General features: G+C 48.2%; 2 protein-coding genes across 2 annotated transcripts in view; both read right to left on the bottom strand.

The window, feature by feature from the left end:
* The window catches only part of MTMR4 (myotubularin related protein 4), a 57852-nt gene extending 47106 nt beyond the window's left edge, over positions 1-10746 (bottom strand). Inside the window, exons 1-2 of the mRNA XM_053275080.1 lie at positions 10615-10746; positions 5172-5234 (exon numbers count right to left, since the gene is read on the bottom strand). Coding sequence (XP_053131055.1) covers positions 5172-5174 — 3 coding nt within the window. The 5' untranslated portion in view covers positions 5175-5234; positions 10615-10746. The remainder of the gene's footprint in view (positions 1-5171; positions 5235-10614) is intronic.
* A 268-nt stretch (positions 10747-11014) lies between these two features.
* LOC128336113 (caspase-1-like) lies at positions 11015-22741 on the bottom strand. The gene is made up of 8 exons (XM_053275285.1): positions 22468-22741; positions 20436-20708; positions 18061-18236; positions 16863-17036; positions 15435-15669; positions 12916-13068; positions 12686-12795; positions 11015-11032 (listed from the first exon to the last, which is right to left on the bottom strand). The coding sequence occupies exons 1-8, from the start codon at positions 22472-22474 to the stop codon at positions 11015-11017; spliced, it is 1146 nt and encodes a 381-aa protein (XP_053131260.1). The 5' UTR covers positions 22475-22741.
* Positions 22742-24944: the final 2203 nt, after the last annotated feature.

The following is a 24944-nucleotide window of genomic DNA, read 5'->3' on the forward strand; positions in this document are numbered from 1 at the left end:
CAGCTCCACATCCAGTGCATTAAAGCAGTTAAGTCTGGAAGGTACTGAAGTGTGAATTACCATGGCCAGGCCTAGCTTTTCCCGGAAGGGACACTCAAGTACTTCAAGGGCGTAACCTGTGCTGGTCAACTCACCCCAGTACAGTGGCTCTACTCCAGGAACCAGGTATGCAAACACCCTTTCATTACAAGAAATTTTTCTTAAGTAATGCCAAGCTATAATTCAGTACCTCTGCTTGTACCCTATAACAACACATTTTCACTTCTACGGAAGTGCCCATTTTCGAGTCCAAGCCATCAAGGCACTTTCGCGAAACACAGCAACAAAGGTTCTGATAAATCACATTCCCACTTCCAATATCCTCTCCCGTCAGCAATCGCACATCGCCACAGAGAATCGCATGTAAGAGCACACCCGCCTATCTCCAAAGCTGCTCCGCAGGCAGAAAGGGTCCCAGGTTTAGCTTGTGGAAGCATCTCCACATAAGGCTGGGGAAAACGCCTGCCTGAAATGTTGGAGAGCCGCTGCCAGTCAGTGTAGATGATAATGAGTCCGGTGGACCAAGGGTCGGACTCAGGATTAGGCAGCTTCCTATAGTCCTATGAGACAGGATACTGTTTCCCATGAAGACAAAGTTACCCTTCAGAACAGCCAGCCCAGTGACACCAGAGCAGGGAGCTGGCATAGAAGGCCTCCAAGGCCCCATCCAATTCTTAACATGCTATGATTCTATTTCAGTCGACAGTGGGTCTCCAAGGCCTTGAGGCAGAGATCTCTTCTAGCTGTGCTACTGAAGATCCTTTCTCTGGAGATGCCAGAAATCAAACTTGGAACCTTATCCATTAAAAGCACAGGCTCTTCCTCTCCTGCCTCCAACCACAGCTAAGGTAGTAACAGTGCCCCTTTGAGCTGCATAGTGGCCTGGACTTCTATTTCCAGCCGGTCTTCTGAGATTATAATAGTAGGGCAATTCCAAGATAATGGAATCAGGCATGTTACCATTTTCCCCAAGACTGCAGGCATAAACCAATTTTCAGATTAATTGCCCACTGGCAAGAGAAAAGCTCTTACTGTAAATCCATAGTTTTACCAAGCCTTTCAATGTTATAAATAGGGTGTGAAATGCTCAACACATGCCAGTAATGGAATCAGCAACAATGCCAAGCCAAAAATGTTTTTGATTCCGTTGCCAGCATGTTTTGCATACACGACCCATATTTTATTATTTATTTATTTAATTTATTTAACATATTTTATACCGCCCAAAACTTAGGTCTCTGGGCGGTTTACACAATAAAAACAACATTAAAACATTGGTAAAAAACAAGAAGTTTAAAATCCAACAATTTTAAAATTTTAAAATAATATTCTAAAACAACATTAAAAACAATCAAAACAGTTATCAGTTAAAAGCATTTAAAGTTTTTGTAAAAATAGAGCCTTCTATTTATTTATTTATTAATTATTATTATTTATTATTAAAACTTTTATACCGCCCTTCCAAAAGGCTCAGGGCGGTTTACATTAAAACACCATTAAAATCAGTTAATAATTAAAATAAAAATTATAAAACATAAAACAATGATTAACAATTAAAAACATCATAAAACTACAATTAAACAATCAGAACAATTTAAAAACAAATTTTAAAAAGCTGAGAAAGCCTGGTTGAAGAGCTGTGTTTTCAGGTGTTTTCTGAAAATTGCCAGAGATGGGGAGGATCGTATCTCAGCAGGGATCGCATTCCACAATCTCGGGGCAGCAGCCGAAAAGGCCCGTCTCTGTGTAGCCACCAAACGAGTTGGTGGCAACTGGAGACGGACCTCCTCAAGTGACCTCAGCAGCCGGTGGGGCTCATACTGAAGAAGACGCTCTCTTAGATACTCAGGGCCTAAGCCGTTTAGGGCTTTATAAGTAATAACTAGCACTTTGTATTTTGCCCGGAAACCTACTGGCAGCCAGCGTAACTCCATCAACAAAGGAGTAATGTGGTCTGTCCGAGATGACCCAGAGACCAACCTGGCTGCCGCATTCTGGACCAACTGCAGTTTCCGGACTACGTACAAAGGCAGCCCCACGTAGAACGCATTACAGAAATCCAGTCTGGAGGTTACCAACAAATGTACCACTGTTTTGAGGTCACTGATCTCGAGAAACGGGCGCAGCTGGCGTATCAGCCGAAGCTGATAGAAGGCACCCCTGGCCACCGCCTCAGCCTGAGAAACCAAGGAGAGACGTTGATCCAGAAGTACTCCCAGACTGCGAACCTGTTCCTTTTGGGGAAGTGTGACCCCGTCCAGAACAGGCAGATCAAAATCGTCTCTAGAGTTCCGACCCCGCACAATAAGTACCTCCGTCTTATCTGGATTCAGCTTCAGTTTATTCTCCCTCATCCAGCCCATTACTGCTTCCAGGCAGGCATTTAGGGAGGATATGCCAATTCCTGAAGAAGTTGACATGGAGAAGTAGATCTGGGTATCATCAGCATACTAGTAACACCCAGTTCCAAATCCCCTGATGATCTTTCCCAGCGGTTTCATGTAGATGTTAAAAAGCATTGGAGAGAGTATGGAGCCTTGAGGAACACCATACCTAAGCTCAGATTTTGAAGAGCAACAATCTCCAATCGACACCATCTGGAATCTGTCCAAGAGGTAGGAGCGTAACCACTGAAAAACAGTGCCTCCCACCCCCAACCCCCTCAGACGTTCCAGAAGGATACTATGGTCGATAGTATCGAAAGCCGCCGAGAGATCCAAGAGGACCAACAGAGTCACACTTCCTCTGTCCATTGCCAGTTGGAGATCATCCATCAGGCTGACCAAGGCAGTCTCCACCCCATAGCCCGCCCGAAAACCAGTTTGAAATGGGTCTAGATAATCAGTTTCCTCCAAGACCGCCTGGAGCTGAGAGGCCACCACCCTCTCAATTACCTTGCCCAGCCATGGGAGATTGGAAACTGGCCTATAATTGCTCAACTCTGAGGGATCTAATGCAGGCTTCTTTAGAAGAGGTCTAATAATTGCCTCCTTAAGACAAGGAGGCATCCTGCCCTCCCTCAGAGAAGCATTCTACGGGACCGCCTACAACAGCCTCCCTGCTAGATAGAACAAGCCATGTTGGACAAGGATCAAGAGGACAAGTGCTTGGCCTCACCACTCCAAGCAACTTGTCCACATCCTCAGGAGTCACAAACTGAAATTGATCCAGTCGAATTGTATAAGAGGAGTTGTCAGACACCTCCAGTTCAGACATCAAATTAATTGTGGAGTCTCCATCTAGGTCGGCCCGAATCCAAGAGATTTTGTCTGCAAAAAATTCATTAAACACACCACAGCGGGTAACTGATGCCTCCAAATTCTGGTTCAAGGGAGAGGGAGCAGATACTAGTCCCCTGACAACCCTGAACAACTCCGCCAGACGTGAACTCGCAGAGGCAATACGGGCAGAAAAGAACCGCTTCTTTGCCGCACGTATCGCTTGAGCATAGATCTTTAAATGTGCTCCATGTTGTAATCTGTCGGATTCGAGTCGAGTTTTTCTCCACTTGCGCTCCAGTCGCCTACCTTGCTGCTTCAGCCCCCATAGATCTTCCGTATACCAAAAGGGGCCAATTTTGAAGCAGGTCGGAGGGGACGCTTAGGAGCAATCGTGTCTACTGCCCTGGTGAGCAAGTTGTTCCAGTTCTCAACCAGGGCATCAACAGGATCACCAGCAGAGCCAACATTAAATCCCGCCAAGGCTTCTTGGAATCCTACCGGATCCAGTAACCTCTTCGAGCGGACCATTCTAATAGGCCCCTCGCCCCTGCGAAAGTGGAAAGCGGTTGTAAGTCCAACCTTAACCAGATGGTGGTCCGTCCATGACAACGGGGAGATCGTAGGAGTCCCCACCCACGGAGCACCACCCTGATCAGAATAAAAGACCAAATCAAGCGTGTGACCTGCAATATGCGTCGATCCAGAGACTGCTTGGGATAGGCCCATAGTCGTCATGGCCGCTATGAACTCCTGAGCTGCCCCGGACAAATTGGTCCCAAAATGAACACTGAAGTCCCCCAGCACCAAAAGTCTGGGAGACTCCAACGCAAGTTCCGCAACCAAGTCTGTGAGCTCAGTAAGGGATTCCGTTGGGCAGTGGGGCGATCGGTACACCAACAGAAGTCCCAATCTATCCCTGGTCCCCAAACTCAAGTACACACATTCGATATGGTCCGATACCCTAACAGGGACCCTGGTAAGGGAGATGTTATCCTTATAGACCACAGCCACTCCACCTCCCCGCCCACGTCCCCTCACCTGCTCCTCTACAGAATATCCTGGCGGGAGAAGCTGGGACCAAACTGGACCACTAGCCTCCCCCAACCAAGTCTCAGCAATACACATCAGGTCGGCCCCTTCATCCATGATCAAATCATGGATGAGTTCTGATTTATTCTGGACCGACCTGGCATTGCAGAGGAGCAAGGTAAGGTTATGTGGGATGTTGGCAGTGCTCCCCGAGGTCAAAGAGCTGGCAGGAGAGCCGGAAAGGGGGACAGCTATTAGATTTCTGACCACCCTTCCCCCGGAACAGCCTGCTGACCTGCCAGCGTTTCTTCTTCTATTCCCCACCACCACAGGAATAGTAGATGTTCTCTTGCCAGTGGGGAATACCAACTTGAAAACCTGCATATAGCAACAGTCATGAAAAAGTGGCAACATGCCTGATTCCATTACCCTTGGAACTGCCCTGCAGTCATTTGCTAAATACCCATAATTAAGGAGGTGCTATAAAATGTACAAGCAGTGCCCTGCCTGTAGGTTTATAACGGAAGGCACTCGCTGCAGACTTCCCAGGCTGGCAGCTCTCTTCTGTACTCCCTTCAGTACTGGTTGCCAATTCCTATCTTCTTCTTGCATCCCCTGTATAAAGCAGACTTGCAACCCCTTCCAACAAAGGACTGTGCCCCTTCTTTGTTCTACAATTAAAGTTGCAGCAGCAATTCTGGAACTCCAATCAGAACCAGACACTTCAATTCAACGTTACTTGGCCCCGGATCAGCCCCCTCTCAGCTCGTCCACAGCACATGCCTCATCGCTCGGATGCGAGTGATGTTCCAGCCACCACAGCCACAGACAAGGTCTGAGCAAATCCATCCCAGCGCAAGAGGAAAAGGAAGACACACTCACCATCGTCGCCCCCTCGGGATGCTTGCCCCGTCTGCTTTCTCTCCAGAGCTGCTCAGCTTCCACCTGGGAAGAAAAGAAAAAGGGAGCCCGTGTGAGAACTGGGTGCCACTTCAAAAGCTGCTTGAGCGAGGCAAGCTGCACGGGCTCACCGTGGCCTGGTCCAGGGGGCCTCCAATGCATTCACATGTCACGCGACAGGTTGTGGGAACGCGAAGAAGTGACTGTGTGACATTGCACTCGGATTCAAGGACCACAACCTCTCTGGGAAGGCACGTGGCAATGGTGAGTGGCTAAACCCCTCCTCCTCTTACAAGTCTCAAAGGTGGAAGGACAAAGTCCAGCAGGCCCAGACCACAACATAGAAGAACGGCTTCTGGACGTGAATTTCAGCACAGGAGGTGGCTTTGCTTCTACCCCTCTGGTGCTGGCCAGCAAGAGGGGGAAAGCCCAGAGACAAACACAGACGTTTCCTGCAATCAACCCACTTTCTTTCCATCAGGGGCTACTGGAGCGCCTCTTTTGGCACAGGACAGATGTGGTCTCTCTCCCTCCGATATGCAAACGCTTCTGTCACTTGGTCACACTTCATTGTGACCAAGAGATGTGCCATTGCGTGCCACTCCACCCTCCCTTCTCCCAGCTGTCCTTGCTCCTCCCTCACCCAGCAGTGGACTGTGAGGCGTGAGGCAGTGGAGATGCTTCTCTACTCTCCGCCCCACGATCTGCCATCTGCGGACGAGCAATGTGGGGCAGGGGAGAGCCCGCTTCCTCAACCGTTGGATGTGGAGCCATTTTGCAACTCCGTGGCCTGGTCCACACAAGTCTCTGAATCTAGGTTTGATGGGGGTTACCAACATTCGCGTGAAGCCACGCCAAGCCGGGAATCTCAGATTCATCTCCGGCCTTCCCCCCACCTTGGTATGAGTTCATGCAATCACTTCAGGGTTGGTGAACTGCACTAAACCAGGTTTAGCTGCATTAAACCTAGATTTGTGCAGTTGTGAGAGGTCCCTTCTGGCTTCCCTCCTTCATGTTCAAGCTCAATAGCAGAGTATATTTCGATAGCAGAGGTGAAAGTGGAACAAGAGTATGTCAGCTCCCTCCCACACAAGCGTCAGCTGGGATGGAGGAAGGGAGATCAGAACCAGCGCTTTCGGGTTCTCTCATTTTTAGGAAGTAAGCCCCTCAACAGAGAAGCGTCAAACTGCAGGGCCCAAGGGTCACGTGAGCGGTGTCAAAGAGCACGGGGCTTTTTCTCATGCCACCGTATGCAGGTATGCACACCCCCCATGTCTGGTAAGAAGAATATATTTGCCAGTTTGTGCACCTGGAAAGTGCAGTCAACAGTTGGGAAATGACCGACAGGAACACAGGAAGCTGCCTTCTACCGAGTCAGATCATTGGTCCATCTAGCTCAGGACTGCCTACACTGACTGGCAGCACCTCTCCAGGGTGAGAGGTGCAGCCTTTCCCAGCCCTACCTGGAGATGCTGCCAGGAACTGAACCTGGGACCTTCTGCACGCAAAGCAGATGCTCTACCACTGAGTTATGGCCCCATTCCCAAAAGTGGCAGGCACAAGTTTCCCATCCAGGCACTAACCACACCAAGACCTGCTTAGCTTCAGCAAGGTGTCTGTCTTGTGTGCTCTCAGACCAGGCTGCAAAACCTTGGCCCTCCAGCTGTTTCTGGAATACAACTCCCATAGTCCCCAGCCACAGTGGCCAACAGTCAGGGATTAGGAGAAGATGTCATCTAGGAGTGTGCATGGTCTGGAGTCCCCCCCGGTCTGGCACGGGGGGAGGCTGTTACTTTAAGGGGGGGTGGTAGTACTTCCCCCCCCCCCCGCTACTCTTCCCCCTCCGGCGCTGTTCCTTTGAAAAATCTTCTTGGGGCGGCAGAGTTCCTCCCTGCCGCCCCTGCCCCCGGAGTTGTTCCAAAAGGGTTAAAGAGACGAGTGCTAGCGGCGCGCATGCGCCCTGAGTGGCGAGAGTGCTTGTCTCTGATGCTGCCGCATGCCGCATACGTGATGTATGTGGCGCGCGCACGTCAGCGTCAGAGATTAGTGCGCGCGCTGCTATCGCTCGTCTCTTTAACCCTTTAGGAACAACGATGGGGGCAGAGGCGGCAGGGAGGAACTCTGCCGCCCCAAGAAGATTTTTCAAAGGACCAGCGCCGGAGGGGGAAGAGCTGCGGGGGGTGTGGGGGGGTAAGTAATACCACCACCCCCTTAAAGCTACATGCCCCCGCCCTCCTGAACCTCTGGACCGCCGAACCGATCTGGCGGTCTTTTTAATTGTGCCTGGACCGAACTGTGCACACTCCTAATGTCATCCAGCATTTGCAGGGGGTCAGATTTGTGCAGCCCTGCCTTAGGCCATGCTCTGGGACACATCCTCGTGTGCATTTTAAAAGGACCTGTGTAAAAATAGGCACACAAATGTATTTCTCACATCATAAAGTGCGTCATGCTTTCCACTCAAGTACCTTCCTCTCCTCCAGAATAAGTGGTGGGGCAGAATTTCAAACTCAGGGGGACACAACCAACAGGACACACCTCAATTTGAAAATGAAGCACACATGGCCTTGACTATGTCAATCTGCCCTCTGAACATGTGAAGAGTATATTCCGGCACGCTTTCATCTCCTCCTCTCAGAGATTTGCAGTCCGAAGCAGGCTGGATTTACTGCAGCCTTGGAAAGGAAACAGCCTGGAGTCCATCCCGTTTTAAAAACAAAGCACTGGGTGCATACATACACTTGACAATCTCCTAGTCCTCACAAAGCAGGAGGAAGAGGAAGGGGGAAAACTTCTGGGCTCTACCATTTCAGACAGGTATGGGGGGCTTCACACAGCTTGCTCCTCCAAGCAAAAGAACGCCCCCCTCCCTGCCAAAAAGAAAATCATAAATTATATAATTATCATAGAATTATCTTGGAAAAGACCGAGCTTCACCCCAAACATCTAATTTTCATTCCATTGCAAACAGGGTCATCACTCAGTGAAAGAAATCACAATTGGTTAAATATTCTGCATAAATTTGGGTTTGAAGGGGGGAAGCAGACTCCCTTAGACCCTGCAAGCATAGATCATAGAAGACGCAATTTCACAGGAGCTATTCCCTTGTGCATAAGAGTGAGAGAGAATACAATTTTTCCCCAGAAGGCACTTGCCACCTGTATATTAAAAATAATTAACCTTTTAAAAGCATTAATTGGAGGTACCCTTTCAGTCAGGCGGCTTGTTTAACCACTGAAATTAATCAACTAATAGCTGAAGCTCTAATTGCAAGCATTTATTCTAAACAGTAAAGCCACCTAAGTGCATTGGCAGAAAACGGTATACCTAAATCTAAAAATGTGAATGACAAAATCAATGGCTGTCTGAGCACGTACAGAACACCATCTTCCCCCTCTGTACTCCCGACGCCTCTCAAATATATTATATGCACATGATATGCACTCTGTGCATGCTCAGAGAGGAGATTAAATCACTTAAAGAGCCATCTCTGGAAGGGCGGAACAGAAATTGAATAAACAAACAAACAAATAAAGAAAGCGAGAGCTCTCATGGCTGGCAGGTGTGTGGGGCAACTAGAAGTCGTGGCCACTCATTTTATTCAGAAATGTCACCAGCGGACCAATAAAAGGAGAATGCCAAAGCACCAGAATATAATTTCTGCACATGCTCAAATGTGGAAGAATGAAACAGGTTTAATCCCTGAGCATGAGCAGAGTGCCTGGGTCTGTTGGTGTGTGTGGGGATCACTGGAAGGGGGCACGGCCTCCTGCAGCTCCTCCCACTCACGTTATTAATAAATGACACTAGTGGATAAATATGAGAAGGGAAAGTCAAGAACCCCAGAGGGAACTCCATGCTCAGAATGCAAGGAGAACCAAGCAGACTTAGCCCTTGAGCATGTGCAAAATGCATCAAGCAGGTTGAGGGTGAGAAGACAAATATAGGGCACAGATAGGACCAGGAATCTCAGGAAGCACCCTCTGTACATGCTCAGAAAACAAAACAGGCCTAGACCCCGATCATGTGCAGGGTATTCAGGTCTGAGTGGACAAATATCGGAACAAGGGAAAAGAAGAAAAACCACAGTAGGTGCTCTCTGCACATGCTCAGAGAGGGCGAAGCAGGCCTAGCCCCTGAGCATGTACACAGTGCCACTGTTCCCTCTAAGGAGTGCAAACATGTGCACACCCAAAAGTTTTTGGATGTCTGCTCAGTTCATTTTAGATCCCACTCAGGTTGAAGCCGGAAAGCCCCACTCTGAATGCAGGTGCGCACACACTGCCTTGATACTGCCTTGAAACTCATTCCGCACACAGATGAAAAATATTAGAGGGACCACTGAACAGGGCCTCAGTGTGAGGGGGGCAGGTGGACATAGATGCTGGCAAGGGAAAGTGAAGAACCATGGAAGGCGCTCTGCACATGTTCAGAGCACAGAGGGGACAAAGCAGGCCTAGCCCCTGTGCATGTACGCAGTGCCTCAGTGTGATGGGGGCGAGTGGACATATTAATCAACTAACAGCTGAAGCTCTAATCCCAAGCATTTATTTTAAACGGTAAAGCTATCTAAGTGCATTGGCAGAAAACAGCATACCTAAATCTAAAAACACAAATGACCAAGTCAATGATTGCCCTGAGCATGTACAGAATGCCAACTTCCACCTCTCAAAGATATCACATGTGATGTGCATGGCCTCCCAAGCCGCCTCCTACACTAGAAACTGACTATGCACAAATAAATGGCAGCGGGAGAAAAGCACGGGAAAGGCAGAATACCAAGTAGCACTCTGTGCATGCTCAGAGGGGAGATTAACTCACTTAAAGAGAACGAGAGCTCTTGTTGGCAAGGGAAAGCGCTCTCTGCATATATTCAGAGCACAGAGGACAGAACACACCTAGCCCCTGGGCATGTGCAAGGAGGAGGCGAGGGGGGCGAGCGTCAAACACAGGGAAGAGGCAGGTCCAGGAATCGCTTGATGCGCCCTCTGTATATGCTCAAACTGGGGGGTGCACAAAACGGACCTAACCCCTGAGCATACGCAGAGCGCCTGAGGGAGGCCGGAGAGTGGTTCGTCAAACACAGGGAAGAGGCAAGTCCAGAAATCCTTTAAAGCTCGCTCTGTACATGCTCCAGAGTGAGGGTGGGTGGGGAGTACAAAACGTTCCTAACCCCTGAGCATATGCAGAGGGCCTCAGGGAAGTCGGAGAGTGGGTGGTGGACAGAGACAGGGAAGAGGGAGAGGGGTCAGGTGGCCGGAGAGGCGCCCTCTGCACATGCTCAGAGCGCGGGGGGGAGGAGGGACGGGAACCTCCTGGTTCGGGCCTGCGCCGTGGGGGAAGGGAGAAGGAGGCCCCGCCCTCTTGGGCCCGCTGCGGGGCGACGGTTGGGGGCGATTGCGGGGGAGCGACGGGGTCTCCTCACCTGCGCGCCTCCGCCGGGCGCTGCTCCTCCTCCGGCTCCTCCCGCGGCCGAGGCTGCTCCTGCTGCTGCGGGCGCCGCTGCTCCCCCGCCACCACCTCAGCCGCCGCGTGCCGCTCCCGCCCACCTGCCCCTCAGGACGCGCAGCCAATCCGCCGCCGCCACTGCCCGGCCGGCCAATCACGCGGCGGGCGCTACCCTGCGCCGCTCCCGACTGGCCGCGACGCTTGCCCCTCACCTCCTCGTTGGGAGCGGGAGGCGGGCGGGAAGCGCCGCGGCGCCCAATGAGAAATCACAGCGCGTCCTTCGCGGACCGGCCAATCAGCGGGAAGAGAGTTTTTATTAAAAAAAGAAGAAGAAGAAGCAGAAGAAAGCAGGAGCAGCCCGCCCACCCGCTCAGTGTTTACGCTCGGCGCCGCGTCTGTCAAAGAAGGGAGGGGAAAAGGATGGCGCGGCGGCTGATTGGCTGAGCTGGCGGGCTCGCGCTTCGCGGCCCCACTCCTCCTGCCAGCTCCGCCTTCTCTACGCCTTCCGCCTTACCCAATCAAAAGGCGAGGAGAAGGAGGCTGGGCCTTGGCCTGCTTAGGCCAATCACAGTCCGCAGGGCAGCGTGGGCGGCGCTAAGTCCTAGCCACGCCTCCTTACCTCCGAGGCCAGGTTCGCAAAAGCGCGTGAATTGCAATACGGAGGAGGCGTGTAACTTGGCTCACGACTATCATTGGTAGGGGCTGGGATAACTTATTTAAATATAGCACCATGTAAAATATTTAAATATCTTATATTTAATTTCGATATTTTAAAAAGTTAGAATAGAAGACTGTTTAAAATATTAAACCATATTTTTAAATATTGTTTTGTGCCCTGCCTTGGGTTGGTGTGAAATATCTCCAAATATAATCTAGCAAAAAACAGTTCCCTTGCAATTAGCCTCTGTGCATTAGAAATACTTTTAAATGAAAAGGCATCACGCAAAACCTGAAAATTCGTAAAATATTTTGGTATTCAGAGGCCTTTCCTAATGCAAGGTCTGGCAATGGTGTTCAGGACTCAACTGGCAGCCTTAGTCACTTTTATGGCTAAAATTTTATTATAAAATATATTAAAAGAGCCAGCATAGCATAGTGGTTAGAGTGTTGGACTAGGACCAGGAAGACCTGAGTTCAAATCCCCATTCAGCCATGAAACTCACTGGATGACTCTGGGCTAGCCTTGTCTCTCTCAGCCTAACCTACCTCACAAGGTTGTTGTGAGGATAAAAATAACCATGTACACCGCTCTCAGCTCTCTCGGAGGAACAGCAGGATAGAAGAGTAAAAATAAATAAAAATTAAAAAATTGTAAAACTGAGTTGTTACCTGCCCTGATGCTATAGGCTGGAGGAGAATAAATATATGGAAACTTAATTACTGAAATCACTTCAACTGTCATTTGTGTATGTTTTTGGCTTCATTTTTCGACAGTTAGAAAAATCTTTTTTAGTTAAGATTTCTGTAATCATTTTTCTTGCTTCAGACAGAATACCCGCTTCACGCAAAGGCAAAACACCTTTAACGTACCAGTCAAAACATATGTGAACTTAGGCTGGATAGAAACTATAAACAATCACAAAAACAAAGGTAAATTATTGACTTAACGGAGGAGCAGTGAGAGACCACTTCCAAACACAATGCCATCTGAAGAGAATGCTTCTATCGCTGTTTTGGAATGAATTGTAAACAACATAGATGTTAGTTTCTATGCCACTTTCCCATAAACAATTCCATCAACAATTTCCATATGCCACTTTTCTAAACAGCTTTGAACTGTTTATGGAAAAGTGGCATATGGAAATTGTTGATGGAATTGTTTATGGGAAAGTGGCATAGAAACAAATCAAATCTTTATAGCAAAGGCATAGAAACTAACATCTACACCAGAACTGTCTGCTGCAGACTGAGTGAAAGTGAAAAGCCGGCTCTTTGTGCTGCTATTGCAGTGATCACTTGCTGTAAGCAGCTGTCTGTCTCCATCAGAAAGCACATGATCTGCGACCAAGGAGCCCCCTCCAAAACAGGCCTCCAACAACGGAGCCTACCTTTCTGAAGATCTCTTCCAAGTTGAAGTTCCAGGCATGTTGCTGGATATGCTCTCTCAACCTGATGATGAAGATGGATCCCTTCTGAGGGTGTCTCCAGGAGACGTTATCTAGAGGGGCAACGGTGACATGGATCATATTGATGGGCACAGATGTAGCAGCTTTTCACGATCTCAAATGCAGGTCATCCCCACCCATCCATCCTTCCCACTTGCTCCAGGATGGCTTACCGGGAGTCGTAGAATACAGACAGACAAAATCACACTCCACATGCACTTTCCGAAGGGCATCACTTTCAAATTCTTCAGTGGGGCACAGGGAAGGGCTGTCAGAGGCAGCAGGAACTGCCACTGAGTAGCTGACATATTTAAATCCTTCATTCTCTGGAGAAACAACAGGGAGGTCAGCAAACAAGGCAGGGCCGGATTAACATAGTAGCAAATGTAGCATTTGCTACAGGTCCCGCATTTTCTAGGGCCCTGCATGTCTGGCTTGAACATCTGCCCCTTCTTTCTGCTCTCTATTTGGTGCTCACTGCTGACTCTCTTCATTGCCTGTTGCTGCCCATTCTCCGGATCACTTGAGGGTGTTTAAGCAAGATCTTCCTGTGGCACCATGGTGTTGATTGGGTTATCTATTATGTTAACCAGCATGGAAGGGAGTAGTAAGAACAACAATAGGAACAGATAGCTTGCAAAGGGGTCTCAAAGATAACTTAATCGCCAGGGAGTTGGTCCTTATTTGTTTAAACTGTAAAAGTTTTTTAAAAGATACACAGAGAGTGTAAAAGAAATAAAAGCAGTTTAGATTAAGAAACAACTAACTATTAAAGCCGGGTGGAAGAAAGGAAGCTAAAGAAGATGCTAGTTGAATGTTTCCAGCATTTTCCGACTGACTGGGAGAGGGTACAGATAAACAATGAGAATGTATACCTTTAAGAGGAAAAAGAAAGCCGGAAGCAACTCAAATGCACGGCAAGAGGAGTCTCAAAGTTTAGTGGATCAATTGAGGGGAGCTTGGAGGGAGATTATATATTATGGTCTTGTTGGGTAAGGTCACTTATATCCTCCTTTAGTATCTAGTGCTGTTTGGGAGGGAATTTGTGATCATTGCTTTTCAAGGAACTGCCAAATTTAAGGTGAGCTCCTTTCCTCTCCTCTAGAACTGAAATAACTACTGCTGCGTTGCCAACTTCATTAGCTTTACATTGGGATGCCCGTTGAAATTGTCCAAAGATAAACGGAGGCTGCAAACCTAAACACACTTACTAGAGAGTAAGGCTCATTGAGTTCAGTGGGACTTACTTCTGAGTAAACATGCTTAGGGTTGCACTGAGTGATTTGTGCATTTCCTCCTTTTAATATTAAGCATGTTAGTGTAATTTAGATTGAAAGAGGCTGTGCCTCCTGCCAAAAGATTGTCTTTTGGATACTTCTGTTTTCATGGAAGTTGCTAATGCACCTCATCATAATCACATTCATTTGCAATGCATCAACTATTTTAAATATACATCTGCTTTCCTGTCAGGCTTGCACAAGAGGTTAAACATATATTCTTAATATTGTCAAATGGCCCTTTTAATGTTCTGCACACATTGGAATCAAACATCCACTGTTGTGTGCCAAAATTGCTAATAGGTTCAGATTTCTCAAAGTACAGAATTCCTGAGAACTTTTTAATTTAAACATTCAGAGCTTTGTTCCCCACCCCCTTCCTCTTTGTGAAAATAACTCCAAAGGAGAAGCCACGGTCAGGAGTCACAAAAGTGTGTGTGAGTGTGTGTGTGGGGGGTGTTTTGCAAAGTTTATGGACTGACTGGCTCAGCTGAGTGGAGGCATGGGGCTGCTGGTGGTGGGGCACTAGGCAAATGAAAAAATTGAATTACTTTACTATGCAAGTAAATAATTTGTTTCAATATTTATGTGCATTTTTTTTAATTTGAGGCCCCTTCATAACATATGCTACAGGCCCCACACTAGCTGAATCCGGCCCTGAAACAAGGACAGCAAGCCTCCTTCAAGGCTAGGTTTTACTACTACTGACTGCCCACATAGCCAGGAAGTCTGAACTTCAGATGGAAACCGTCTGAAGCAGAACTTCTCTGGTTCAGATGGTATCCAGCTTGGGGAAAAGTGGGCGACAAGTGGTAACTGATCAGAAAACGTAACCTTGCTTCTTCTGTGCATTGAAGACAGGAAATACCAGTATACCTGCTCCTGGGCATTTAACAACAGCTCGGTCTACAGAAAGCAGTAGGATCTTAAACAACATGGTGACAGGCCCATCCATGGTCTAAAGGTTTTGGAGGGTGGGCCCCCCAAAACAACAGGTGTCCAGGTTTTATCAGCCCAGTGCTCTCCATGACATTTCAATTGAAAAGCTTAAAAATTATTAATTTGTAACAACTTTGGGAGGGAAGATAAATTTAGGGAGGGGCGTGTCGTGAGATCGTGTGGGTGTTGAGCCTGCCCTAGCCACACACCCCATCCCGACTATGGGTCTGCATGGTGAGCAGCCCTATCCCCTGCAAACTACGTTGCTCTTCAAGGCAGAAGAGCAGAGGTTTGTAAAAAGGTTGACTCCCTTGCTACAAGACCGGCGGAACTTTGAAGGATCTTTTCTACTTATCACTTCTGCCAAAAAATCTCAGCTGTCTCATCTCGTCTCCTCGCCATTATTATTACAAGTTCTATTATTATAACAATGGATACCCCATTGCCATCACGATCGCTCAGTCCAAGCAACCTACCTCCACGACACGCTTGGATGATGACCACCTTGGGCTTGCCTCTCAAAGCTGGGCAGTGCAGGTTGTTGAAGGTGGAGAAGACGGTGTCCATGGAGAGGATGTCCGACCCCTTGCCTCGGCTCTTGACGCCACATAGGCCGTCCCGGAGGCCGTGGCTCATGAGGACCAGGAAGGTGCTGTCAGAGGTCTTGTGTTCCTCCCGGCCAGCAAAGTCCTTCAAGCAACTGCTCATTTTCTGGAAACAAGCAGAACACAAGCGCATAAGAGGAGCCCTGCTGGATGCACCTTGGAGATCTCTTTTATGAGCAGAGCAAAGGACATTTCATGGCCCCAGTGATTTGGGCAGCACTAAAGTGGAAGATGTCCCCCTCATACAAGAGAGGACATCCTTGCCCATTTGGACCCCACCAAAGTCTGCACTGGAGGCCCACCCAATCTGCAGGGAGATTTTTTTTCAGGGGCTACAGAGGAGAGGGGAGGAAATCCGAGGAAACCGCCCTTGTGCAATCCACCAACCGCAAAACGTCGTCCATCCATGGACATGCTAGTCAAGATCCTGTCCAGTAGGGATCTCCGAGCTTGTTACACTAATGTGGGCAGTGTACCCTATAACAAGGAATCTCAGATGTTGTTGACTACAACTCCCAGCATCCCCAGCCAAAGGCCATTGCAGCTGAGGATCCTGGGAGTTGTAGTCAATAACCTCTGGGATTTCCTCCTACAGGGAACACTCCTGGGGGAAAAAGTCCTTAAGAAAGGCAGTATCGTGCCACTCCTGGAAGTACTCGCCAAGATTCTGTCCAGCAGGGATGCTTAGTGTGTTAACGCTACTGGGGTGGGGGAAGTCCTTATGAAAGGCAGTAAATAAATATGACAATATGTTCCTCAGAGCATCGCAGTGGACCCAGCATGGCCAACACTGTTGGGACAAAAATTTGAACTTCTGACCAACCCAGACACGGCCTGGGGCTGTCTGGGGTGACTGAAAAGCTGATGAAGTAACGATGTTCAGGGAAGCACCAAGGGATTCCTCTTCCCAAATGCAGAGGAGCAAGCCGTGGTTTTTGCATGGACAAGAGCAGCAAATGCACTCTGGATGTGCCCAGAGGCACTCTTCACAACTACTAATTAATTTGTTTTTGCATGGACAAGAGCAGCAAATACACTCTGGACATGCCCAGAGGCACTCTTCACAACTACTAACTAATTTGTCCTTGACGCCTATAGTTCTGGGAAGAGAGAAGGCATTCCAGATAAGGCATAAAGGAGTCATAGGACGGTGAAGAATTGCAAAGCGCCATAGGCTACACCTGGTGAACTGCTGCCTGCCAGAGGCACAACAGCCCTGCTGGGGGGAAACAACACTGGCCTAGCTTCTTGGTATGGGCATGGAATAGGTCTGAGCATCTTTTGCCCCAGTTCTGTTACCTCTGAGCATAAATTTTGCTCTGTTTCCACTTTGTAACCGAGTCCCTCCAAGAGGAGCTTCATTTCCACCAGGTCCATCTCAGCCCCTTCTCGGTGGGACAAGTGGTCAAATTCAATGTTGCATATAATCAGAGCAAGGTGGGTGCGCTTCTCGGAGTCCAGAATAGGGTAGATCTGTTAGGAAATAAAAGTTAGCTTCAGTCACTCTCACTGATAAGCAGGTTCAGAAAACCAGAGTCGTTTGGGGGCGGATCTGGCTGGACTTCCATCTAGAGATAACAGTTGATATTATCATAAAAGGAACAGCCCTCCCAGCCCTTGCTGGCTTCCAGGAACTGCTATGCTGCATCCAACCATGGAGGTTTCATTTAGTCCTTTGGCCAACAGCCGTTGATAGACTTCATCTCCTGCATGATTTTGTCTAGCCTTCGAAAGGATATCTGAGCCAGTAGACATCTCAAAATATTGTGGCAGGGAGTTCTGCAAGTTAACAATGTCTCATCAAAAGACGTCCCTCTTCCCCGCTCCATGTCCTGAATCTACCATGCATCAGTGTTATTTGGTGACTATGAGTTCTAGTCTTACGGGGGCGGGGGGGAAACTAACTTGGCAAAGAGGCACCTTTTAACGTGGTGATTCTCTTTATTTAGCAGGAGGAGAGTAACTGGCCCTATCCACCCCCAGCACAATACCCCTCCAGTGACTGTTGCTGGTGTCTATCTTATGTTTCCTTTTAGAATGTGAGCCCTTTGGGGACAAGGATCCATCTTATTTATTTGTTATTTGTTGTTAAACCACCCTGAGACATTTTTGGACAGGCAGTATAGAAATCAAACAAACAAACAAACAAACACAATCAATCAATTAAAAATAAAATAAAATAAAATAAAATAATACAATAAAAATAAAATAAAATAACCAGTATAAAGTATAAGGGGTGATTACATATTGAAAGTAAGAGTAGATAAAAAGTACCCAGGGTGATTACATATGGTACTGTTCTTAAGGTACATAATAATATTAAAAATAATAGAAATAATAGAAAGCACACAAGAAGCATGAGGGCATAAAACACCTGAAAAGGCATAAAAGGCATCAATGGCATAAAAAGGATGGTGTGTGTGTGTGGGGGGGGATATCCGTGGATGTAGCTGTGTCTGCTAAAACCCCAGTCCCGAAATGCAAGATGGCACATCACCTCGCCAGCTTCTTCGGCCTGTATCTTTCGAAACAGCTCCAGAGGACAAAGCTTGATCGCACATCTGGACTCTAAAGGCTGGACTTCTTGAGGCTGGCTGGGTCCGGGGCTGGGTTCAGAGAGCAGCGGGAAACTGGGAGTCCTGAAGCCAAAGGGGGTTTGCACAGCAGATGGAGCTTTTTGGGAAAGGAAGGATTAAAATATAGTGTCAATCACTAAATAGATGGTATTTTGGTATCCCCTATTAATTAACACAATTTTTTTATTAATTATTAATATACTCCATCCCTTCAGTGCAATTCATTGAATAAAATAGATACAATATAGAATTTAAAAAGTAATAAGGTTAAAAAAGTGAAAAGATCCATCTAAAATCACAACAAAAACAACCAGTTTTTTTAAAAAATGGAAATTAAAAGTGATCAATGAAGAGCGAAAACACTAAGAAGCCTAGCGGATAAAACCAGAGAGGATATGCTATTAAAAAGCCCCTCTCTAACAAGTTGCTGAAACACACTGAGTGGGGCTGCTTCCTCCTCCCCTGACCTGAAGGACTGTATTTACCTGATCACTGCATAGATATGAGGCCCCTTCACACATTACATTCAACACTTGTATGGTGGGTGAACAGTGTAAACAGGTATACTCATCCACATGTTCTGTTGAACGCAGGCACAGAAGGACACTTCCTGTCTCTACCATGCACCTGAACGGCCTGTAACCTGATTCACCTTCAAAATGAACCCAAGTGCAGTTTGTGCGTTCGCACCAACTCATGTACAAACATACAGACATCTGCACACTCGTACAGCATAATGTCTGGGTCAGGAGATGGGCTTCAACCAATCAAACTGCTTGCTAATCCAATTTTTGTGTGGTTGTGATGATAGATATTTTGGGTACTGCAATGTATCAACCAATGCATCAATCTATGTAATACATGTAACATATGTAGCATTTTGATGTATCTTTACAGTATCTCTATGTATTTTTCTTGGTATACAATGTATAACTTGGGTAATTTTTGTATTCTTTTGATGTCTTTGATGCTCTGTATGTCTTGTGATCGTTACAGTTTTTACCTGAATCACAGATTAGCTATCAGAATTGGCAGCAGGTCACTCTATAAGGGGCAGGAATCGAGGCTTTGGCTGTCCGTCTCCAAAGCCACCCTCCAAGAAATCAGGTGGCTGGCCAGAGATTTTAGGCAGGGACCAAACCCTCTCCAGAAACTCCACAGCTAAAGGCCAGGCTGTTCCCAGTGGTCCTTTCTTTATCCAAAACTAACCTCTCAGTTGGGAATCTGACCTCCCCTTTCAAATTAGTTTGGCAAAGAGAGTGATAGAACATTCAGAAGGAGAGACAGAACGTTCAGAGAGAGGGACAGAATGTTCAGAGGGAGGCATAGAGCATTGCATCACCGCTTCCCACCTCTACTGTCCCCCTCCCCATGCTGGCAAGAACGGGGAGTACCTGGAAGATGAGAAGATGAGATGCAACCAGCGAAAACAGGGAAAGCAGTTGAGTTTCGCAAAAGCACGTCTTGGTATTTTAACGCAGAGTGATAGCACTTTCATAAGAAGGCGCACCTACAGCGGGGGAAAGAAATTAACAGGGAAATGTCACCTTGTGGTCAGGTTTCGCTTTCAAAATCGGTTGTAGAGACTGCAACCCAGGGACTGCAACAGGTAACTTAATTGAAATTGGCAACTCTTGGGTTGCCAGGGGAGTCCCAGAGTTCCTTGCAAGAGGGTTTCCCAGATGTTGTGGACTACAACTCCCAACATCCACAACTGCAGTGGTTTTTGGCAGAGGATTATGGGAATTGTAGTCAAGAAATCTGGGAATCTCATTACAGGAAACACCAGAGAGGACCTCTTGAAATGAATTAAATTCTGAAGAGGGAGATGGTCTATTCAGGATACCCCATGAACGGTCCGGTGAACAGCCTGTTTGTACTGTATTTATCTGAACCAAGATTTGATTTTTCCCCAAGTTTTTGGATATTAGAAATTAGGAGGTTGTCTTTTGACTAACTGCAGGTCAAACTGTCTTTAACCCCTACTTTCTAAGGGGGTCATTTTAAATTAGGGGTTGTCTCCAATTCGCGTAAATACAGTCTCCGATTCGGGTAAATACAACTCAGATACATTACCAGCAGCCACTGTTGGTCTTTTAATATGGTGGCGATATAGGGTATACCTTGGAGACCAATTCGGCGGCCACATTCGAGACCAACTACAGTTTCTGGACTACATAACAAGGCAGCCCTACAGAGAGTGCATTGCAGTAGTCAAGCCTGGAGGTTACCAACATATGCCCCACCGTTCTGAGGTGGTGCGGGCGAGGGTCTATTCTGCAGATGTCACACCTACCGCGTAAGTAGTCTTTCAGACCCAGCTGTTCGGTCAAGTTATGGTCCCGTTTCTCCAGGCACTCGATGAAGATCTGGCTGGCGTTGGCGCCCTTTTTTCTGGTCTGGTCAATCAGCGTCTTGGCCTGGTCCTGTTTCTTCTTCTCCTCCTTTACCTCCTCCACCTCCTCTTCGTTGAGGACCTGCTTTTCCTGCAGATCATCCAGAAGTTGCTTGATGACCGCCTTGTTAGCACACTCCACAAACAGCATCCGGACTTCTGTCAACTTCTTGTCTGTTAGGATGGAAAAAACCAACGTCATCTGCGGGCCCCTTTTATTATGGGGGAGCAAGGCAGGGCAACTCCAGAATGACTCATTTGGGGAAGCCAAGGGGAGGCAAAGAACTTTGTTAGGGGGGCAGAGCAAGTTCCCTCCCTGGCAGCTTCTCCAGTTTAGGACAAGATTTTTTTTTTTTTAATAGGACAAGATTTTTTTTTTAACCAACAAGCTACCAAAGCATACAGTACGTTGCCAAAGCACAGTTTAGGGCTGAGAGAAACTCCTGCCTGCAACCTTGGAGAAGCTGCTGCCAGTCTGGGTATTCAATACTGAGTTGGATAGTATGTGGCAGCTTCCAGGCGGGCCCTGCCTGGAAACTCTTCCTTAAGCAAGCAGTGATAGACTTGGAAAGCAAAAGAGAAAGTTTGCAGAACACAAAGAAGCCCCAGCGGATGTGGGAGAAGGCTCAAATTGTGACCTGCCCTCTTCTGTTTTAGTTTGCACCAAAAAAGTGGTGCAAGGAACATAGGCAGCTGCCATATACTGAGTCGGACCCTTGGTCCACCTTCCTCAGTACTGTCTACACTGACTGGCAGCAGCTCTCCAAGGTTTCAGACAGGGGTCTTTTCCAGCCCCTCTGGTGGAGATTGAACCTGCTTCCTCCTGCATGCCAAGCAGATGCCCTAACCCTGTGCTACTGTCCCATCCCCCAAGGGATATCTTACAGGACTCACACGGCATCCACCATCCAAATGCAAACCAAGACAGACAGTGCTCAGCAAAGGGGGAAATGTGTGCCCGCTGCCTCCAGACCAGCTCTCCGCTTCTCAAACCAGATTGCATGCCAGCACACACAGAGACACAAAAGGTGTACCCAGAGACAAGAAGGGGTGGCCAATCAGAGTTCCCTCTAAGGTGTGCGCATGCGTGAGCACTCACACGTTCAGTTAATTTGATATCTCACTCGGGTTGAATCGGCACGCCCCCCCCCCCCACCGAATGCGCATGATGTGTACACCCTGCCTTGACACAGCTGCCCAGAACAAAACTGATACCACACACACACCGATGAAAAGAAATTAGAGGGACCACGGGCAGCAACTTAACAAACAGATCCAGCAGCCGCTGTGCAGGCTGCGGTTCCACAGGTGTGGGGTTTGGGATGACAAAGCTGCAGGTGGGAAGCTGCAGATTCCAGGCCATCACAGGGCTGTTGCCAAGCTCCCAAAGTGGCATTTTATTCATGCATTTATTTATTATTTCATTTTTTACATTTAATATCCCGCTCTTCCTCCAAGGAGCCCAGAGCGGTGTACTACATACTTGAGTTTCTCTACACAAAAACCCTGTGAAGTAGGTTAGGCTGAGAGAGAAGTGACTGGCCCAGAGTCACCCAGCAAGTCTCATGGCTGAATGGGGATTTGAACTCAGGTCTCCCCAGTCTTAGTCCAGAACTCTAAACACCACGCTGGCTCAAATGTGTGATGAGGACCAGGAAGCCACTGCGTAGGCCGAAATGAATGCAGCCATTACCCCTGGCTGACCCACGGCACCTACGGCCTGCCAGAGGCCAGCACAGAAAGGTCCCTACTGCCAACCAGAACAGAGCGAAGTCCTACAAGTATTCCAAAGGGCGGAGAAAGGAGAGAGCCTTCTGCAGGAGAGGGAGGACGCCCAGGAGGAAGCTGAGTAAGGGTGGGCCCCCCTCAGCCACCCTCCTTCCCAGAGACAGACGATCCCATCCAGCAGAGGGTCCAGCAGTGGAGATCTTACCTGCCATGCCCCCTCAAGGCCCAGCAGACATTGAGTGAGAGGGCTTGGAGAGCAGAAATGTGGCACACCACTGGAAGGCGATCCACGCTGCAGCGATTCCGAAAGTGAACTGAAAGTGAACTTCCTTCCTCACCCACTCCTGCCCGTCGAGCGGGATGGGCGGCTGGCCCAGGCGGGCTGCGTTTCCCGCCAGCAGGAGGGGAGCACAGAAAGAGCCCGGCAAAAACAAAAGGAAGCAGATCTGCAGGCAGGCAGGGCCTAAAAGCAAGCCGAAGCAGGCTGCTTGGGGGTCGCTTCTGTGCATTGGGACATTTATTTATTTGCATTTGGCATTTTCTATCCCACTCTTCCTCCAAGGAACCCAGAGCAGTGTACCACATACTTCGGTTTCTCCTCACAACAACCCTGTGAAGTAGGCTAGGTTGAGAGGGAAGTGACTGGCTCAGAGTCACCCAGCAAGTCTCATGGCTGAAGGGGGATTGGAACTCGGGTCTCCCCGGTCCTAGTCCAGCACTCTAGCCACTACACCAGGCTGGCTGGTATTTAATTAACGGAAGACTAAAACTAAAAACAAACAAACAGGCAGCACTCCTAGGAACAAAGGAAACTGCCTTAGACTGAGTCAAGCCCTTGGTCCGTCTAGCTCAGTCTTACCTACATGGACTGGCAGCGTCTCTCCAGCGTTTCAGGCAAAGGTCTCTCCCAGCCTTAGTGGAGATGCTGCCAGGGATTGAACTGGGGACCTTTGGCATGTTAAGCAGAGGCTAAATGCTGGGCTAACAAGCAGAATGGGAAACTCCTATATCAGGCATCAGTGATATCGGAAGATGCTGGAAGGCATCTTCTCATACTGCGCAGGAGGTGGCCATGGTCAGCCCCTCCTGTATTCTACCCAAGACAACCACAGGGCTCTGTGAGCGCCATGAGTCGACACCGACTCGACCGCGCACTTTACGTTTACCTTCCACTGAGCTCCAGCCCCATCTGTCTTCAGCCCCATTTCTGCTGTAGCCCAAGGCTGCATCTATACTCTGAATTTATTCCAGTTTGATTCCATTTAAACAGTCATGCCTGAATCCAAAGAATTCTCATGACGGTTGTGAGGTGAGGACAGAGCACCAGGAAAGGTGGAAGGACTATTTAACCATAGGACCAGTCCTGCCAGCCCCAAAGGTACCATGTCCAGGACTTTTGTTCCCTTCTAGGGTGTCGGGAGCTGGTCTTGTGGCTGCAAGCAGGACTTGTCCCCTTTGCTAAGCAGGGCCATCCCTGGTTTGCATTTGGATGGGTGACTGCATGCAAACACTGTTAGGGATTCAGCACTACCAGGGAGAGTATCTATGTGCCTATAGAAGGTCCTAGATTCAATCCCTGGCAAATCTGGATAATGGTTTCTAGGCGGAGGGGAACCTCAAAACTTTTCCTGCCCAAAACCTTGGAGAACTGCTGCCAGTCAGGGTAGACAATACTGAGCTAGACAGGCCAGTGGTTTGACTCAGTAGCCAGCAGCTTCCTAGGGGCTGTAGGGGTCGTAGCTCAGTGGTGGAGAACCTACGTTGCATGCAGATTTCAATTCTAGTGGATTACCTTGAGGACTAGCAGCACGTAAGAGGGTCAAAAAGGCTCTGGCCGTTTGCACAGCCATATATATACACGAAGCACTACTATGTCCTGGTAGAGCTCCCTCTCCCAGCTAAAGAGTTTCAGACATGTCAGTCTTACCTTTTAGGGGAAGTAATTCAGCCCCCAGGCCAATTTGGTTCCTCATTTCTGCACTTCCTTGAGCAATATCCTTTCTAAAGTGTCAAGACCAGAACTGTTCTCCGTATCCCAAGTGTAGCCACACCATAATTGGTAGAAGGGGATTCGGATTCTGGCCAGTTCCATTCTGTCCCTTTCCTAACGATCCCAAGCAGTACAGAATTAAACCCCCTCCCCGCCCCACCAGGCTGAGACTCCTGCCTGCAACCTTGGAGAAGCTGCTGCCAGTCAGTGCAGACAATACTGAGCTAGATGGACCAAGGGTCAGACTCGGTAGGGCGGAGACTCCTGCCTGCAACCTTGGAGAATTCGCTGCCAGTCTGTGTAGCTAGATGGACCGGTGGTCTGCCTCAGTACAAGGCAGATTCCTAGGTTATGGCACACAGGCTATTAGCAACAAGTGTTTCTTCCCTGTCCTCATACTATGTGGATTTAGGACTGAAGGAGATTAAGAGAGCCAGTGTGGTGTAGTGGTTAGAGCATTGGACTAGGACCAGGGAGACCTGAGTTAAAATCCCCACTCAGCCAAGAAACTCACTGGGTGACTCTGGGTCTGTCACACATCTCTCAGCCTAACCTACCTCACAGGGTTGTTGTGAGGATAAACATTACCACCATATACTCCTTGGAAGAAGAGCGGGATATAAATGTAATAAATATAAAGAGAGGGTTCTTAAGCTTCGTGGAGTATTTTGGATGGATTCCCCATTACTGAC

This window comes from Hemicordylus capensis, chromosome 12, assembly GCF_027244095.1.
Source record: "Hemicordylus capensis ecotype Gifberg chromosome 12, rHemCap1.1.pri, whole genome shotgun sequence".
NCBI classification, from domain to species: Eukaryota; Metazoa; Chordata; class Lepidosauria; order Squamata; family Cordylidae; genus Hemicordylus; species Hemicordylus capensis.